The 20002-nt window shown below is 36.3% G+C and overlaps 1 protein-coding gene across 1 annotated transcript in view; it reads left to right on the plus strand.

The window, feature by feature from the left end:
- Positions 1-842: 842 nt before the first annotated feature.
- Positions 843-20002, plus strand: part of LOC106956208 (protein tyrosine phosphatase receptor type N2) — a 183725-nt gene continuing 164565 nt past the window's right edge. The window contains exons 1-2 of the mRNA XM_015046893.1: positions 843-1130; positions 13203-13253. Coding sequence (XP_014902379.1) covers positions 1043-1130; positions 13203-13253 — 139 coding nt within the window. The 5' untranslated portion in view covers positions 843-1042. The remainder of the gene's footprint in view (positions 1131-13202; positions 13254-20002) is intronic.

The raw sequence follows: 20002 nt of genomic DNA on the forward strand, positions 1-20002 counted from the left end.
TTTACTCTCAAAATGGAAAGATGGTGAATCTGACTCATCTTTTTTCTGTAAAAGGACAGAAGTTAATCCTATTTGTTTAGGGATAGTTTAATTAAAGAGGGATAATTTTTTAAATATGTTTTTATTCCCTCAGTCAGTCCAGCCTGCATAATATCAAGGCTTTGCAAGATTCTGCTTATTTCACAAAACCTGAGATAACTGGAGGTGCACCTTTGGACATAAAACATTTAAAACTCACCGCTTAAATTGGTGACATCGTGAAAAAAATAAAAATAAAAAAATCATCTAAAATTTCAAGGTTGTGTCCAAAGTCACAGGTGTCCTTCATGTTTTAGGTGTTATTCTGCTTCAACACAACTGAACTTCATTTGTTTTTAGAAGCAGTGTGTTAGTTACTGGGTGTTGGAGCCTTGAATGCTGGCTGACTGCAAGCAGGAAGGAATGACATCCACAAACTGGGTCAGAACTGATCTCACATCAGCTTTAAAGCTTCATTATCTGAGTCAAAACTACATATGATGCAACGGTTCTTGTGTTATTATTTGCTTACAAATGTGCAAATAAAATATGTGCAAACCATATGTAAATCTGCCTTGAGTTTTTGAAAAGTACTGAAAAGAAAAAAAATAAATAAAATCTGCTGTTTTCCAACTTATTTAGGTTCTCTTTCATGTCCAGATCTGATTCAAAGCCGGACTGATGCATCGATGTTGGGAAACAAAGTCTACAGAAATGATTTAAAAGTCTCATCATCCTTCTTCTTTTTAAGCTATTAGAGAATAAACTTATGGAGAAGAACATTCTAGGAGCGTGAGGTTTATTGTGAAAGGTTTCAGTCGGAAGCGCTTCCGTGATGATGATGCTGTGAGCCGCTGAGCCTCCAGCAGCAGAAACGCCCTGCATCCTCTCTGCTCTCCCCCAGCATCCATCCAGCCTCCTCCAGCCAGGGAGGGGCCGCTCTGGACGGCAGGACAGACCCAGCAGACCCCGCTGAAACCGATGGCCTTTTAAACCCCCCGGAGAACATAAACCCAGCCGAAAAATGGATTCTCTGCCTTCCTCCCTCCTTCTCGTCCTCCTCCTCATCGCTTCCCCGCTCTGCTCCCCTGCTGCTGCTGACAGGAGAATCGGTGAGTTTTAAATCAAAATATGATTATTAATGACAAGCAGAGCCGGAGCTGCAGCTGCAGAGGTTTTTATTACTGAACCTGACAAATCCAGACGTGTTTGTGCTGATCTGTGTCAACACTGGATCAGGAAGCGACGGGCTTCACCTGAGCCGGAGAAAAACAAACACGGTGGATCTGTAATTCATTTCGCGACAGTAATCCTCCGCAGATCACAACCTGGCAGGAAAATCAGGAGCCCTGAGCCTGAGGAGCGAGAGGTCAGGGAAAATGTGCAAAAATCTGGATATGAGCCTTCATCACCGTCAGGAGGCAGAACTGTTAGTCATAATAATAGATCACATTATTTACTATTACACTTTTTAAAATGTGGAAACATATAATTTATTTTAAGCAACAATCTAAAAGCATCAAAAACGTAAAATATATATTTTCGAGATTTATTGTAATAAACCTTGAAAAGTAAGTTGGACAAATAAAAAAAATATAATATGTATTTTAATAATGATATCAATTTCATATATTTAAACAAGCAAACACTTTAAAAATATTTTTAATGAAAAGCAACAATCTGAATCTATAATGAATGAGCAACAAAATGTTAAATAATAAATGAACACACACGCACAACTCTGTATGAATGCTTGTGTGTGGGATAGCAGGAATAATTGCAATAAACATTATCACTTAAGTTAAATGAAATGTGCAAAAAATGTAAACAAAATTTTAAATTAAAGTGCAAAAAATCTAGAATCAGTACAGGATAAAGACCAAGATTAAGTTGCATAAAAATTAAATAACTAATAATGGATGGTACAAATTTAATGCATAAATTAAAATGTTTGAAAATGTGGCCAAAATGTAGTTTGTCTGAAAAATGTAATTACAAATTTTAGGACTTGAATAAAGTTACCAAACCTCTCTAATGAAATAAGAAAAGTTTTATTTTTATATACAAGCCATGTAAACAAAAATCACTGTAGACTGGTGACTTATACAAAGATGTTTCTAGAAAATAGAGTTTGTATAAAATTTTAAATTGCAAACTGTTGCAATGAAGAAAAAACATCCATTACTGCCAAATCAATGAGAAACGAGACGGCACACACTCCGGTTTCCGTCGTTCCTTCCTTACAGATGCAGATATTGATCGGAAATTTGAAGTGCGAGTTTATGACGTCTCTGGCACAAAAACCATCTATTTATAGATGATACCTAACATTGCCCCACTGACTTCACCGTGTGGAGGCTGCAGGGTGAGTGATGCAGGGAGGAAGAGACCGAGCTGGGAGAAGCTGCTCACAGGGAGACCCTCCTCCTCATCATCACCATCTTCATCATCCTGCGCTCTTCCTCAGATTATATAAGAAGCTCGCTGAGAGTACGGCTGCTTCAGTCTACTGAAGAGACGAGTCACTACAGTCATAAAGTCAAGATCTGTAGGTCATGTTTAGAAATAAAACAATGTAGATTTTATACACAGCATGCAGTGATTTATAACTGTAGTTACATTTCCTGTCTGTCTCAAACTGATGGTCCGCGGGCGCCCCTTAGTGGTCTGCGAGGTACTGCACGTAAACAACCGTTTATTTTCCGTGACGTTTAGTTAGCTCAAAGTGCGACGCTAAGAGGAATAGAACAGGAATGAAGTCTTTGAGGAATTTTGTGAACTGAAGGAAGTATAGAGGATATTTATAGTGTTATTTATTTATTTTCACAATTCAAAATTTTAAAAATAGAATTTAATGGGTGGGAAGTAGTGTTGCTACACGCTACAGTAGGTGGCAGTATGTGCCTTGAAGTGGCTTGCGGTCCGCCATTATAGAAAAGAAGAGGAAGAAGCAAGTGCAACGCTACTGTTAGCTTACCAGATAATTGTGTTTGAAAATAACAAATGGCTTAAGACCGGGTCACTAAAAAGAAAGCCTGAAGATACCGGTGGAGAGTTTCTCAGGGTGAGTTGCAGAACCTTTGTTTTTGAACAGTATTACGATATATACAAGCATGCAGATCTCTGTCTGCGGTGTCTGAATGCTACATGCAGGTTGAGGCGGTGAATAGAGCTCCGCCACGCCGACTGGCTGCACCGTAACATCTAAAATAAAATTATTTATGTTGGACTATCTACTGGCTGAAAGAAAAGCTTTGTTTTTGCCAAAGCAACTCAGGTCTATTTTTCTGTTATTATGCTTCTAAATTACAAATAGCCATAAATTTTATTAGTGCTCACAACACTTGTAGTGCAACGAACTTTTTTCATTTCCATGCGTTTCCTATCATTTGAAAGCTTAGAATCCATACGTTGAGAATTTGTAAATAACTGAAAACGCCCTGAATAGACATGTCCATGGTTTTATCAAGGCCAGTCACATTTACAAAACAGCTTCACTTTAGGAGGAACAAAAGTTAATGAGACTAATATTTTCATTTCAGGTTGTATATATTAAGATGTTGTGTTATTGCGGGGCAGTTTCCAGTTAGATACTCCTTGAATGTTTGTTAAATGGGGTAAGTGGTCCTTGGCCTGAAAAGGTTTGAGAAACACTGATCTAGTTCTACATTGACCTAGTTTATAATGTAAATATTTTAGCACACTTGAATTAAGACAAAACTAGCTTACAAGCAACTTACAGTAGCTTGCTTTAAATCAGGAATTCCTTAAAATTGATAAAAAAGTACTAGATCCACTGGCAGATTATTTCAGTTATCATGTCATAAGTGAGATAATCTGCAAATGGAGATAGTTCTTTTTTTTATATCAATATTAAGTAATTACTGACCTAAAGCAAACTTCTCTATCTTGTTAAAAAAGTTATTTCTAAATTAGTTTTGTCTAACTAGACAACACTTGGTAATATTTTGTGTTTTCGTAGTGTACATTTGTAACAAGTAATTAATTCACTCAGCTTTACCATTTTCTTTGCTTTATTTCCTATTAGTAGCTCACACATGAAATCTGTCATTTTTGGAGAAGTAGCAGCCATGGAGCTGCAGGTCAGAGGACAGATGTTGCTTTTTCATATCAAACCAAGCCAGACATTTTAGCAGGATGAATGCATGCATGTGTGAAAAAGTGGATGGATGGATGAATAAATTAAGTTTGGATGGATGCTTGGAAAGAAAGAAGTGCTGCAAACTTAGTTATGCAGGAAAAAGCTGTGTAATATTTTTAAAATTCACTCTAATTATATTAAAATGTGAAAAAATGTTTAAGTAGGTCAGCAGAAGCTAAGCGATAGAGTCCTCCTCTTCTATTCAAGAGTAAAAAAGATAGAGTACAAAATTAAATCAGTTCTCTTTTGGGTGTTTCACATAGTTGCAATGATATAAGCATAACAAATAAAGTAAATGTTATCATTACATTCATAAAATCAACATATTTTGTAGAGGTTTTTAAAATTCTCCTCATAGAAAGATCCTAAACTTAAGCATTTCATTAACATTAAAAGTAAGTGGGTCACGTTGTCCCCAGTGGGTTGTGTATATTAGTTTTTAATCAAATATGACTCACCGTGACCTTGTGAAAATAATATTCTAACACTATTTTAAAGTGGAATAATTTGGCTTCAGGGAGCCGCAGCAGTGAGGATATCGTGACCCAGTAGTTTCCCTGCTTTCCTCGTCTTCTGTACAACATAAAACTCCAATAACTGAGTCAAAGTCATCTAGAAATCCATGCAGGGTTTATTGTGATCCTACTGCAACAGGTTTTATGTGGATGCTTTCTTCAGAATGGATCAAAATAAACTTTGATTTGCAAGGTTTTTTCATTTTTATTTTTTTAGTTTTATAAATGGATGCATAGTGAGAGCTTTCTACTGACTGGAAATGGTAAAACTAAACGAAAATAAAATGATCGTGCTCTGTAGTGACCTGCTGAACAGAAACTGTAAAGTCATCCAGCTTGGCTTCAGGAATGACGATGTTAAGATTTTATATTTTTGTTATTACTGCTGCATGGAATGACTTTCAGTTGTTGCTTTTTAATCATTTCCCTTTCTAAATAAAGAAAACCTTCAGAGTAGATTATTTGTTTTTGTTTATAGCAAAAACTAATCCTTAGAAAGGCCTTCTAATTACATTAAATTGGTGATAAACTATACATGTTCCATTTTTTCAGGGTGGTGATGCAAATAATTTTTTTCTAATAAAAAAAAATATTTTTTTTTCCTGAGTCACTTGCAACTTATGAAAAAATATATTTTTAGTATTAATATTGTCCTTATTGACTTTTGTTCTGCCCAGTTTCAGTTTTGTTTTGTCTTATATACCTAAAAACCCATGCTAATGTATGTTAGCATGTTTACATTTAATGTTAACATTTAGCATTTTGTGAATGTCAAATGTTTACAGTCAGCATGTTTACGTTAGCATGCTAACGTAAACATCAGTCCAAAGCTGAATACATAAAGTTCAAACTGACTCAGAACTTCATATAACTGGGAAAATTCAACTGAAAAACTTGAAAGCTTCTGGATGTCTGGTATTCACGAAGGTTTAGGGATCACAACCATCTGCAAATACATGAAACCTCGTCTAAAAAAGCTTTTCACTGCCTATTTTAATAGCTCAGACACTAAGTATTCCTTAATATGCATTAATATGCACATTGCGTGATTTAGTGCAGCTGGTTGTCATTTTTTTCAGTATGCTCGCCTGTTGTGTGAACATATTGAGTTTTTGTTGTTTCATTTTTGTTTCTTCAATTTGTGCTTTTCTTTGCCACCTCACCAGCAACTTTGTTTTTGATTTCATTTATAATTTATTTCTGCTTTCCACTATATCCCTACTTCCTCCTCATTAGGTCATTATAAGAAAAACTGTTGTTCTAGGCTTCAGTTACCAATCTTCCTTTCTGCATGAATATGTGATCTGTATTTGCGGTGTGGTCCTGACCGATCAGATGGTGTTTGTTCGGTAAACACCGACCCAGACGCTGATTCAGTTTCCTTCTGGTTTCCTTCTGGACTGAAAGATGGGACAGGCTCAGCTGTGGGACTTCTTAATCATTAACTTGGACCTAAATAAGGCTGACACTGCTTGATCTGGTGTGACCGTCACCTAGGCAACGCTCATTACCATTTCATATGTGATGACTTGCTGGCCAGCTTGGTGGAAAGCTGCAGAGTTGCTGAATGAGTAAAAATGTCAGATTTATCTAAAGTTTGCTGCAGCATTTCTGAAGGAGATGATTTTAGTAAATATAGTTAAATAAAAAGCAAACTAGAGGTAAACAGTAGATGCACGTTAACACAGAAGCAAATCAAAAGCAGAAATGCTCAGAACAACTCATGACAGGATGATATTTTGTTTTAACTCTGGTTAAATGACAAAGCAAGGCATAAACTACAACCAGATTTTTACAAACTAGATTGGATTTATGATCCAGAGTCAGTTCTATGCAGAACCACCTTTCATTTCTGCTGCAGATCTTTTGATGTTTAACTTCAGTAATATTGAAGTCTTAATAAATCTGGGTTTGGATTAGGCCATTTTAACACACTCTCTGTACTAAAGCATTTACCTGTAGCTGTGACTCTTCGTTTAGGATCGTCTGACTTGACGGTAAACCTCCACCTCTAAAAGATTTTCTTCTTGGATTGCTACTCATGAACAAAGAAGCATTCCCACAGGATAATTCTGCCATCACCATGTCTCAAGTGAGGTGAATTTTACGCTTAGCATTCAGGCCGCAAAGTTTAGTTTTGTCTCATCTGACCAGAGGAACTTATGTCAATATGTCTCCTACTTGGCTTCTAGCAATCCAAGCTGGCTTTCCTCTCGCCTCTCGCCTATAAAGGGAAGGTTTTGTAGATCGCTTGTTGTCCCGTTGACAGATATTCCCACCTGACCTCCAGAGTCACCATGGCTGCTTCTATAATTGATGCTCTCCTTGCCCTGTCTGTCAGGTTAGGTTTGCTGTTGTGGCATTGGAGTAGTAAAAGTTTGTGATTTTCATTTTTATATAAACTTCTGTGAAATGTTTTAGATTTGTCTTTAGCGCTAACAAGACTATTGTTTTCTAAACCTGTGAGCTTCCAGGGATAACGTGTTTATCTTTAAAAAATGTTGCCCATAAATATAACTTAACATTTAGCTGCTGTTCCATGTATGGTTTACTTTATTGGTTACTTGCCTGAATAGCTAACAGTTTATTGGTGTTGAAGCCGATGGTTTTAGAGGAAAACTTGTCACTCAGATGAGTTCTTGCCTGCTGCAAGCTGCTTTCTCTTTCTGTGTTGACTGAAATCTCTCTGGTTTCTGAATAAAGCTCCAGAAAACATGCATCCGTTCTGAGCCTGCAGGGTTTGCTCCTCCTTTTATATTATACTTGGATTTGCTGGTAACTCCTGGAAGTTTACACTTTAAAATAGTTTCCACACAACAGATGAGATGTGTTGAATTTTCTTTTCAGATGCACTTTTTTGTGCAAAGTTTTTACTTTACATGCACATGCATGAAGGATCCCATGGTTTGCTTTTTAGCTGGTACGTTTTTATCTTAACCTTGTTGAGATCAGAGGAGTCCAATAAGAGCAAGTCTGAAAACAAAGCCTGACAGTTTGATGTAGCAATAAAGGGAAAAAAAAGATCACAAGAAATGAATGTGAGGGGGCGTGATGGATGAATATTTTGTTGCTTTGAAAGACAGAAATCTGCCAATTTAAGCAGTCTGGATGAGCAACATCTTATATAGAAATAGATTTCTCTGCAAAATTACGAAGTGCAGCTTTTTCTGCTAAATGCTTCACTTTTTTATGCTTGTCTTAATGTTCTGGTTGCATGCTATTCTGTTTGATTGTTTCTGCCAGAGCTGCCACCAAGGATAATTGGACATGTTTAAAGGAGGCCAGCAGAGCGAGAGCCTATTCTTTGTGCAGGAACACGGACATGGACGACATGCCGGTTTTACCAGCCATGGGGAAATGCTTTGATAGGTTCATTAGAAAAGCTGAAAATGAAACTGCAAAGTTGGTAAAAGCTTTTTAATGACTCTGGCATCTCTGGTTTCTTGTCCTCTAGCCAGAAACATAAACACAGAGGAAACGATGTGTTTTCAGGAGAAACCTGAAAATAGGGAGGAATTAATCAGCACAGAGGTCTGAAGGAGTTTCACACAAATATATTTGGAAAAGTGAGTTTTTGGCTTTGTGTTTGTCTCCGAGTTCTCTTCCTCTTGGCAAATAAATTACTACATTACTGCCCCCTGTGGTAGTAGCAGTGCATTACAGGCATTTTAATTTAGAATCAAGATGTTTGGAGTGACTGGCTCAGTGGGTAGAGGACTTTTCTTCCAATCGGAAGGTTCTGGGTCCAATTCCAACTTTCACATGTTGCGACCCTGGACAAGTACTTTGTCCAGTCAATATGACGGGAACAGTGGGATATAAGTTCAATCCATTGCTTAGGTACACTGTATAAAGAGATGTTTGATGTCTGCATTTTCCAAATAATTAGCTAGACAGAAAATGTTTTCTTGAAGTCAAAAATATGCACATTTATTGGTAATTTTATGCAGTCTAAGCGTATTTCATTGCTGCCATCAGCTGTTTTGGAGGGGAACTGCAGGCGTTGCCATCCACTGGCTCTGACCCTGGATTAAACTTTGCTTGTTCTAGATCACTTAAAATGACTTTATTTTGATTTACTGAATTAAAAAACAGGAAGAAAGAAAAGGAAAGAAAAGAGAGATTTAAAAAAATATATTAAGCAATTGTTTGTATTTTTCTCTCCAAATTCAGTATTAATACAGTATTAAAAGGCAATTCTACCAAATACTTTAATTATTAAAACATTTATCTAATAATAATAATAATGTCTTGGTCATACTAACATAAAAAAGAAAAATAATCTGTTTTTTATGTTGGACAGTGAAGTGAAAATGTATCATTTCTTCATGTCTATGTTTCCATCCACCTCCACCAAAAACATTTATTTCTTAATGTATTTTATAAATGTTAGTCATTACAGGTTCTTTATTATTTAAAAAGGTTAAGAACTGTCAAGTCTATGGACAAAATAGAAAATATTTTAAATGATCTGCTTCACAAGATGTAAAACGAATCTATTCAAGGTCGCCACTGTCAGTCTGACCGTCAGATTTCTCCCCCAGGTGAAGCAGGTGTTTGACGCAAGGCGACAGACGGCACTGTGGGAAACGTAGTGTTTGTAAAGGCCTTGCCAGGAGGCTGTGGCCTGAACGCCGCCGTTCCCTCACAGAGTGAAGCTGATTGAAACGTGGCCGTCCTGGCAGCGGCCCACAGCACAAAACTGGCTGCAGAGAAAGGATGAAAAACCGAAGCAGGAACTCTGAGTGGAGAAAAATGATGGAGCTTCACCTGGCTGCAGAATTCAATAATCTGTACCACAAAACAGCAGGTTGCATTAGAAGCAATGCTATTCTATTTTATGCAACATCTTTATTGTTCTACATAATAATGAATTAGCTTGTTTGCAGTTTAAAAGCACTTATTCAGCTCAGACCATGCTGTCCAAAGTGTGGCCCAGGGCCCGTTTGTGGCTCTTGAAATTGTTTTGTTCAGCCGCTGACCACAGTTCAACAATGTTAAACATTTGGCCAACAAAACAGAAAAGAAATGGAAACAGTCTGAAGCCCTTTTTTAAAATATAATTTTGGATTTTTTAATGATGTATAGATTTCATTAAAAAAATATATTTTTTGTGTAGATTAAACTAAAACTGCTGCTTGATCCATTATTTTAAATAAGATTTGGTTTTCCATAACTCACCTGGTTAAATAAGTAAAACAATTATAGTAAACACATTTTTGGATTTTCTTAATTTAATGAATTTCATGGCCTGCCAGTAATTTAAATTAGCCAGTTTTGGTCCCCAGGGCAAAAAGTTTGGACACTCAGACAAAAACAGCTGAAAAAAAAATCATATTTGAATCAATCAGACAAAAACAGCTGGAAAAAAAAAATCATATTTGAATCAATCTGCTTCTCTTGTCTTTGTCTTAACCCAGTTCTCAGACTGGGATCTCAGTGTAAACTGTAATTAATACATTTTTCTGCTGGTAAATATTCTGATGGAAGTCAGAAGACCTTCCTTCTGCCAAAATAGGCTTACATCGTTCGTCTTTCCAACATTATAATTCCTTTTTATTCTGGGTAAGCCACTTTGGATTCCTTTCCCATCTCATGTATTTTTGCTCTTTTAATGCGGCTCTGCAGGAATTAATCCAAACACTACACCAGTGGCTCAATGCTTTGCTAATGAAAGTCAGATTTCTGCTTTCAGTGAAGCATGAACGTGTTTATTTATACTGATGTCCACAAATAAAACAAACCGTTTTTCATTTCAACGACATGAAAAAGCTTATTGTAAATGATTTCCATAAATACATCTTTACTGGAGAAAGAAGCCGTCACAAACTAATTCATGTTCGCTTTAATTAACAGAGTAGTTCTTGGATTCATATGTTGATTCCCTTAGAGGATTATTTTATAAAAATAATTTGGTTTTCTATATTTTCATGAAGCAATTGTTTGTTATAACCTCAACTTGCATGGAGAAGATGGTAGAAAAGAACGTCTTTTTTAAGAGCTTATTGCCAAAACTTGGATTTAACTTTCAGACTTATTGGTGACAGAATAATTAATATTTTTAAAACTTTTTCCCTCTTTTAATATTCAATGGACCTGCGCCTATTAATGTTTCAGCTTTCTTAGATTCTTTTGTGGAATGCGACACTGTTGGAAAGTTACAAAAAATAAAAAGTGCAGTTTCTCTGAGTTCATTACTTGGTGCTTGCAAAATTGAAAATAAAGATTTATTCTCTTGAGTGAAATGGGATTTTTCTTTCTGTGGACTGCAAGAAATAAGCCATACTTAATGGAAAAAAACACAACACTGTTCTGAGTATTAATGGGCTACAAGAGCTGACTGAAATGGGATTTTAATACATTTGACCTTTTTTTTTTTTTTTTACATAATCACATTTTTAGTCCTATGAATCCTTCAGATTTTTGTGTGATGTTCTTCCTTCACCGCCTCATTAAATTCTGTTATTTTCTGAAAATGACCCCAGAGGTCAGCGAGTTCACTCCCACAGTAATAATCAGGACAGGAATGAAAACAGGATTGGAAAAGCTTACTATGGAATCATAAAAACACATTTGTGAGTGTTTGAAGGCTCTGGTTAATTAAACATAACAGTTTTTGCAAAGTGAGTTCTTGTTTGAGGCTAAAATTCAAGGATTAGCTGTTTCTACTAAAGTTGAGATCAGTGTGCCTCCTGCAGCCTCTCTGTCTGCCGCCTGCAGCAGTTTGTGGCGTTCAGGCTCTCAGGTGTGAACATGTGCAGCTGCTTGGTAGTGAAACCAGGAGCCTGGCGGTCGCTGCTGCTCTTTGATCCCTGAAAAGACAGAGAGTTTCTTTCTGAGAGCAGCAGGTGTTGCCGTGGTTACAGCATCTCTGTTAATTTGCATAGATGTTTATTCTCAGGCTAACCTTAACGGCCTTCGTTTCTATAGTCATACGGATTGATTTCTGAAAGCTTTTTTTGCACAGCTATTCACAGCTTTTCAAGTTAATAAAGTTTATAATCACATTGAATAAAAAGTGACAATATAAACACTTTATAAACACTTTATTATAATATAATAGTTACAGAATTTTTTCCCAGAGCATAATAATCTTTAAACAGACAACACACACACACACACACATCAGGTGGACTTTACTAATTTGATTGGATTTTATGCAGGAGTATCAGAGTAGAGGGGTAGGAATACATATTCATTTTTTTTTTTCAGATTTTTATTGTAGCGAAAGTTTAAAATTGAAAGTTTAAAATCAGGTTTTAAAGGGTCAGTATTTTGTGCTTTCTAGGCAGATAGTGCCATTTTATAGCATAATCAGGTAACTTTGTTACCTTCAGTTATAAAAATGCTGAATATATCAAATATGACTGAAAAGAAACTTTTCTTTGTAATTTAACGTCTTGAAATTGGGCCTCTGTGTCTTTAAGAAGCTCCTGCCCTTTCTGAAACTCCACCTTCAGGAAGCCATCACAACATGGCTCCTCTATTAACCCTTTAGCAACGTTTTTAACAGCNTTTCNCTGAGAAGCAGCTCCNATAATGAGCTCAGCAGTTCCACCAGGTGTTTGCTAATTGTTGCTGGCTAGTCTGAAGGAGCTGAGTAGGGGAGTCTCGGAGGAGAACTGCTTTGTGATGATGTAGCACTCCAAAAAGTCAATTTTACATAACACGACCCCTTAATTTTCTTTTAGTATATTGCATTTTTTTATATAAATGAATTAAAACTCCATCTTTGTTTCAGTTTAGTGTGAGGCTCAGTTTCAGCTCAGTTTATTCCCAAAATATACTAACGCCCAATCCTGTCCAATAGCATCCAAAACAATCAGATTAAAAGACTATAAATGCTCATAAGAACAAAACCAGTGTGTGTTGCATGCTGGAGATTTTCAGAAATAATTCCAGATCCAGAAAGATTTCAGTTTGTTTTATGGAAGCAGATTAAACCTCAGCGATCGTGTCCTGCTCTCTGCCAGGTCTCCTGTAAGCGGAGCAGAATAAAATATGGCCTATTCTTCTTCTCTCCCCAGAGAGCTCTGAAGGAGCTGGACTGATGCATCATCCTGTTCTTCCTCACCCCAGAGTTAATTTAGGATAACTGCAAGCATTTACTGCCCACAGCTGACGAATGTAGCAATAAGAAGCTGCAGCTGAAAACAGAGATGATGTCTTAGTAAGTCATTAACTCTCATATTGCTGTCTGGAAATGAAAAAACAAAAAACACAACAATCTGAAATTGGGTTAGAAAGTTTTGGAAATGGATTCTTTTATGGAAGAACTAAAGAGCAGGTTTAGCTGACTAGCTGTGTCTCATTTCAGACCTACAGGTCTAATAAACACCAAGTTATTGTTTTTTATAAGTATGCATCACTGCATACAAATCTCCTATTTGAGCTCCTAATATTCTGCTACCAATAATATGTGATGCAGCATTAAAAAAATAATGCAGCATTGGTATAAATTTAGTAAACTGATCCGTTTGCATCTTATTCTTCTGTTTCTCTGACAGGTTGCCTGTTTGAGAACGAGTTGTGTTCTTCATACGAGATCTGTGTCAACGGTAAGAAATCTCATCTTCAGATGTTTTCAAAACGTTTCTAAGATCTTTTCCACTTTATGTCATTGTGGAAAAGACTTGAATGTCAATATTTAAGTCAAATTTGTTTGCATAGAACATTTCAGTCATAGAACAAGAAATAAAGACGCATTTAATGCTAATGATAGGCTGTAAACAGCTGGGTTTTTAGCCCTGATTGAAAGTCAGTGTTTTGGATATTTTCCAGTTTTCTGGAAGTGTGTTCCAGATTTGTGGTGAATAGAAGCTGAATGCTTCTTCTCCATGTGTGCACATTGAACTCTGAACCCTCTGGAAATGCTGCTTTGCACCATTTTTCTGAGGCACAGTGGTTGTACAGAAAAATATACTCGGAGTAAAAGAATTAATCCTGTATTAAAACATTTTTCTTTATCTCTCACCGCGTTTATAGTAATTTTGGTTCATTTCTCTTTCCAATGTTTCAATTCTTTGACGTTTGCAGCTTCTGTACTTTGACTAGGCCATTGTGGAACCCCTATTATTTTCTTTCAAGCCATTCAGTTGGCCTCATATTTGACTCCAGAATCCAGTGAAAAACCCAAATCATCACCGCTCCAGCTCTCTTCTTGACCCTTGTGGTTTTGTGTTTTTAACTACGTTTTGCTGTATGGGTCATTTTTAAAAAGAAGCTTTCTTCAAAAGCCATATTGCTTGTGTTTTTCTTGCTGTCTTGTCATAAACGTTAACATTTAGCATGGTAATGTAGCAATATTTAGGTCCGACAGTCTTCTGCCTGTAACTGTGTTTTTAAGACTGATCTTTATAAAGTGCCAAACCAGATTCTTTCTCCTCTCCACTGGTAACATTAGTTTATGTGTTGCAGTCTAGATTCTAGATTAAGCAAAACATTCAGGACAGTTTTGCTTAAACTCTTAGGTTATGTTCATACAGCAAGTCTTGATGCTGAAATCAGATTGTTCTGCATAGTTTTTCATATTAATAATTAAAAGTGACAGCAATGCACAGAAGAAGAATGTAGCCATAACACAGCAGCTTTCTGTTTATGGAAGTAATGATGGATGCTGCTGTTTATGGATGGATGGTTGATGAGCAACAGGAGTATCATAACAAGTACTTAAATCAAGTTCTTCATTATTCTTCCATTGATTAACCTCATTCATCCACTGCTTCATTCATGCTTTGTTTACGTCCAGATTTACTGCGTGTGGCTTCTTCTGGTGCAGAATTATGATGCATGTCCAACATCAGCGACATAAAAGTCAGATAAATGCAACATGACATTCAGACTGCAGCCGCTTTGAAAACTATCAGATACATTTCTGATTTAGTTCCACATATGGAAGTGAGACAAATCACCTTAGCTTAGTTTATGTAAAGTGTTTGATTCAAGATGAGTCACCCAGAAATCTATTTTTTGTTTGTTTATTTGTGTTTATGCAGATATTTTCCATTATAAAGTGTGTATAACTCAAGATTTCCCTGTTGTGTCCTCTGGAGTCATGAGAATTACCGAAAATTTACCTGAAAACAAATGAAACTGAAAACATAAACTAAATTTAAAGACATTTTCTTTTATCTATGGGAAGCTTTTTTTTTAAACAAAAAGTTTATCTTTTTGTTTTAAATCAGTGCTGATTATCAGGATTCAGCTGTTGGACTCGTAAACATAGCAGAGCAGAAATTTGAGCCAACAGAGATAACTGAACATCGCCGTCTGTTGTCTTTTATTGGTGAGAAGCCTGGATCCAGCTGTACGTTTGCAGTAAATTCATTAGCTCTCTCATTTCCCGTATTGATGGCGTTCTTTTTAGATGCACCCATAATCTCATTCCAGTGAAGTAGAAGCGGGGAGAGAAGGATGCAGGTTGTTTCGTGTGGTGATGAAATCATTTTATTTTTAGCGGAGCTAAAGGCTAGCTCTCTGTCTGTGTTGTGGATGCTCTGGGTGACCTTTTTATGTCACCCACACGTCTTTAGCCCTAAATATTTCATCACACACTGAGGAAACCCTTAGAAAGAAACTCTGTTTTAGAAGATGCACAGAGAGAAAGACCAAATTTACTCTATGACTGTTAAATCATGAATTGAAAGCAGCAGATTTGGAGTAGCTTGTTTTGGATGAAAAGCCAACAGTAGCTGGGTTTCCATTACACATGTGAGAAAATGTTAAAAAAAGAACTATGTATAACAATTAAAATCACGAGTTCACAATAATAAATCGTTAAAAAAAAATAGAACCATCATCTTTGTCTTTTCCGTAAGTAGACAACATCCAGTTGTTGATCTATTGAGTTGTGCGATGAGAAAAAAAATCCATTACAGTTTTACGATTTAACCTAAATATTTCTGTTCAACCGACTGCAAAAATATTTTATTGAAAAAATTAGAATTGCTGTGTTTCCATTAAGCAAATTTATTTCTGTAACTGCAATTTGCTTGAAACAGCCAATCAGACACCAGGGTCTCACATAAATTAATTCTATATTTAATAAATTACTCATGTTGAATTCCAGTTTTAGTAAATTCATGACATACTTAAATAACTCTTTCATAAGTTATGCGTTTATTGTAGTTTCTTCACTCTATGTACTTGTTCGCCTAGATTTTAACGTTTTATTATCAAATCCTCCTTTGTTTCTGTGTTTCCTCTCGGTTCCCATCCCGTCTCATCGCAGCGGGATAAAAAAGTGTCTGTGAGAGTTTCAGACCATTAATTCACTAGATTACGTTTTAAACATCAATAGCATCCAGGCGCAGAATCACCTCTGCTTTATACTTTATCCTTTTGCAGCACTTTTAGGTCGCTGTAGGGTTTTAAAGAGAATAAAATCACTTGTGAAACCTCTTGACCTCAAAAGCTGAACAACATATTTAATTTGAGTTTTGCAAACATTGTTTGTTCAAAGATTTTTGCCATAAATTGTCCCTTAATCAGCTTTAGAGTGCAAATACTGTTTTTATGCCTTTCACATGTAAATGCATAGAAAGCTTAACCTGAAAATATGTTTTGATTACTGAAATCTTAAGGGATTTCAGCAGTTTTGTAGCTTTTAATTGTATGTTTTTCAGCTTTTCTTTATTTATTAGAAACTCTCTGTCTCTGCACGTCATTCAGTAATTAGGCTCAAGCTGTTTGTTTTAGAAATTTGGAACAGAGTTTCAGTTTTTAATTGTCCTGAATGATTGTCATAAAATGGGAGGACTGAAATAATTCAGTGGTGAGGCCACCTGTCAGCTCGGCTTTACCTCGACCTGAATATTAAAGACGATGACTCAGCAGAAAAGTTTGTTCCAGCTGAGTCATGTGAGGTGAGTTTGGCTGTTTTTTGGTGGTATCAGTACAGGTTTGTGTCTGAGCTGCTTCAGCGGCTGGATGGACAAACTGCTGGACGGGCGCTTTACCAGAGCGTCATCAGAACTGGGGTTGTGTTAAGTACCAATAAGTTGTGTTAAGTACCAATAAGTTGTGTTAAGTACCAATAAGTTGTGTTAAGTACCAATAAGTTGTGTTAAGTACCACGGTTTGTGCTGTAAAGTACTTGTAGCGGCCTTCCACTAAAAAGGGAGGAATAAACTTTGAAAACCAGCAGCTCTGCTTATCATGGCGGCCACATTTGAGCAAACACTGCAGAAATATCTGCCTTGTTATAGAAAACACATTCACCGCCTTCATCTGATCCAATTACACAGACTGACTGGATTATTAATCCGGATTTAATCTCCATGTGAAGAGACTTGCTTGGTTCTGGGACGTTTGGAGGAGGTTTTAATGGCCAAATCCAGATCAGAAACACAAACATTTCTTATGATAATCATATGATAGTAAAGTAGTTTAAGAGTAAGTTTTAGTAGCTAGCTGCCTTAATTGACTTTCTACAATAATCTGCTGTATTTATTGGTTCTTGTGTAATTCCAACCCTTCCAACCTATCTGCCACCTTTAACATTCAGGCTTTCTGGTGAAAATGTCGAGCTGCGGATCAGTCAGAGGGTCCTGACCTTTTCTCCTTCTGTATCTGCTCACGTTGAGTCTTTAGATGGACAAAAGCCAAAGGTCACAGGGGTCAACTGGACGTCACAAGCACTGGGTACTTCATTATGGACTATATTTATTTATTTATTGAACTATTACATTAATCTCAAAATGTCAGCTTCCCCGTTTTGGATCCTGCAGGTAGAGGTCATCATGAACATGTTGTCCATGTAACTGATGACATTTTTTGAGCGGCTTCTACATTTTCATTTGGTTTATTTAGAAACGATTCATGCATTTCAAGCTTTTTTTGATAGAGATCTTACTCCGCTTCACAGAAGAGTTCATACATTCAACATTTTGTCGCTTTGGAGCAACAAACTCTGTCATTTATCGTTACCTTATGGGATCGCCTGGCAGGAAGTAGTTGTTTATTTTCAAATTATGTATCGTTTGCCTTTGCATTCTTCCCTCTTTTACTCAGATACTCTGAAATAAAATACAGTGTCTTCAGAAGTCACCTATTTTCATTAAGATAGTCAGGGGGGATTAATCAGCTGTTTACAATTTCATACAAACCATCAGGACACCAGTTACATACAAATTACTTAATGTGTAGCTTTCATTTAATTCGATTTTACTGTGCAGATTTTCCCACAATGAATTGCTTTTTTTATATAAGTAGAAAAGCTGCATTCATAACATTTTGTATCATGCAAATGTAAATGCGATTAATTGATTACAAACATTGTAATTCACTCATTGCAATTTAATCAAATCCCACCACTAATAAAAACATTTTCTTAGCAAATGCACATGATAATGGCATTTAATATTTTAATCATCATTTGATTTTTATTTACACTCCCACAGAAGTAAAAACTGGAGAAAATAGTAAAACTTTGTTCTTATTGAAGAATCGATTTCCGCTGGCCTTGAACCTCATGAAAAAAAACACCAGAAAAAGTGAATATTTTAAACTTTGCACATTGTTTAATTGCCTGAAAAAATAAGTGAAAGAGCCACAATGCTAGTCTTTAACAAATTACATCCATCATTAATCCAGATTCCAATCCAGAAAGATTTTGCATATTTATTGCAATAAAAATATATCACCACTCCTAGGAGTGATTTTTCCCTGTTTCCCAGAACTTTAATGATTCTCCAGAACCATGTTTGATCTTGTTAGGTGTAATAGCGGCTGCGTCTCTGCAGAAATCCTCAGAGCTGTTAGCTTGTCCTTCATGAACCAGATGGACTTGAATTAGGCTCTTTGTTAGAACATAATCCTCTTATCAGGACTTGATTGCCCTTCTCACACATCATTTGTCCCTAAACCGCCCAAACATGACGTTGAATGCAAAAATTAAAATGTTTCCCTAAATCAATAAAAAGTCAGTGACTCTGTAGAATATAAATGTCAGGTTGTGTATTAATCTGGTTTTGCATTTTCTTATTGCACATTTTATTTGATGAATCAAACTTTGATCACTCAAAGGTCATTCCTGATTTTTTAACTCAGCAGCAGCTTCTGTTTAAGATGGAAATGTTCGCTCAGCATCACCGATACAGAGTCCTACACCAGGTGTGACCCAATCACCAACATCACATCATCAGATTCTGGTTCTCAATGGGTTTTCTCATTAAATACTAAAATATAGTATCAAGTATATATAGTATTTTTGATCTGGTCTTTAGAGAAAATGTCTTAGGACACTTGAAATAAGAGAAATTTAACTCACAAATAACTTTTCAGCAAGAAATAGGAACTTGTTTAAGGCCAATAATTCCTTAATATTGATTTAAAAAGTACTACTTCTGTTTAGAGTTGGGCATTTATTGTATTATTTATCATTTATTGTAAGACATTTCTTATGAGAGTTTTGATTTATTTTGTCACAATAAATTTCACTTAAATGACGTATTAAAAAAATCCTAAACTGTCCTTATTTCAGATTCATTTTTGTTCAACCAGAGTATCAATAAATAAACATTTTTATGTTTTTCCAGAGCAGTGTTTGTGTTTGTGGGGCTGAGGTTACTGTGCCATACAGTTGCCTAAAGAAGATGCAATAAATAGTTCTCACTGTTATCACAATAGCGCCACAAAATGTAGTTATAAAACTTTAAGTCTGTATCATCCAACCCCAGTTTCACTGGCCGATTATTCCACCTGTAAGACATTTTTCTGTGTTAAACACATTTTAAACCAAATGTTGCACTGAGGGTGAGACCAGGTAAAATGTTAGCTGTGATCCACGTTAGGAGACGGTTTGGAGACAAACGGCGCTCTGATTCTCCTCGCCTAATCTGGGCTGCCTCGATTAGCTGTGAGAGGCCAGAAGGCCTGCAGTCGGCGTTGCCATGACAACAGTGTGAGAGGCGTGCGGCTCGACTGTCTCATCTCCCACCTGCGACCTGTTGCATCCCGTCTCTAAAACACAAACAGAATCAGTCTCAGAATGTCACGCAGGTGGAATCGCTGCTGTTGTTATTTATAATCGTTAGGTTTCTATCTGCAGCTTTCAAGCATCTCTAAACATCTCAGGTTTTTTCTGTCTGTGTTTGTGTTTGTAGTTGGACAGTCCAGTTTCAGCTGGTTTTGCATTTTGCAGCTTTCAGAATCCAAAAATATATGTTTACCCTAAGACCAGCTAAATAACTCATTTAGAGCTGCAAGTAATGCATAACCTTTTGAAAAAAGAAAACTTATGTTTGCCTTTTTTAAATGTATGTCTGTTTTGGTTTTACGATAAAGAAAAATAAAACATTTCCAAAAA

This window comes from Poecilia latipinna, unplaced genomic scaffold (genome assembly GCF_001443285.1).
Source record: "Poecilia latipinna isolate Pla-1442-1.1 unplaced genomic scaffold, P_latipinna-1.0 Scaffold797, whole genome shotgun sequence".
Classification (NCBI taxonomy): Eukaryota; Metazoa; Chordata; class Actinopteri; order Cyprinodontiformes; family Poeciliidae; genus Poecilia; species Poecilia latipinna.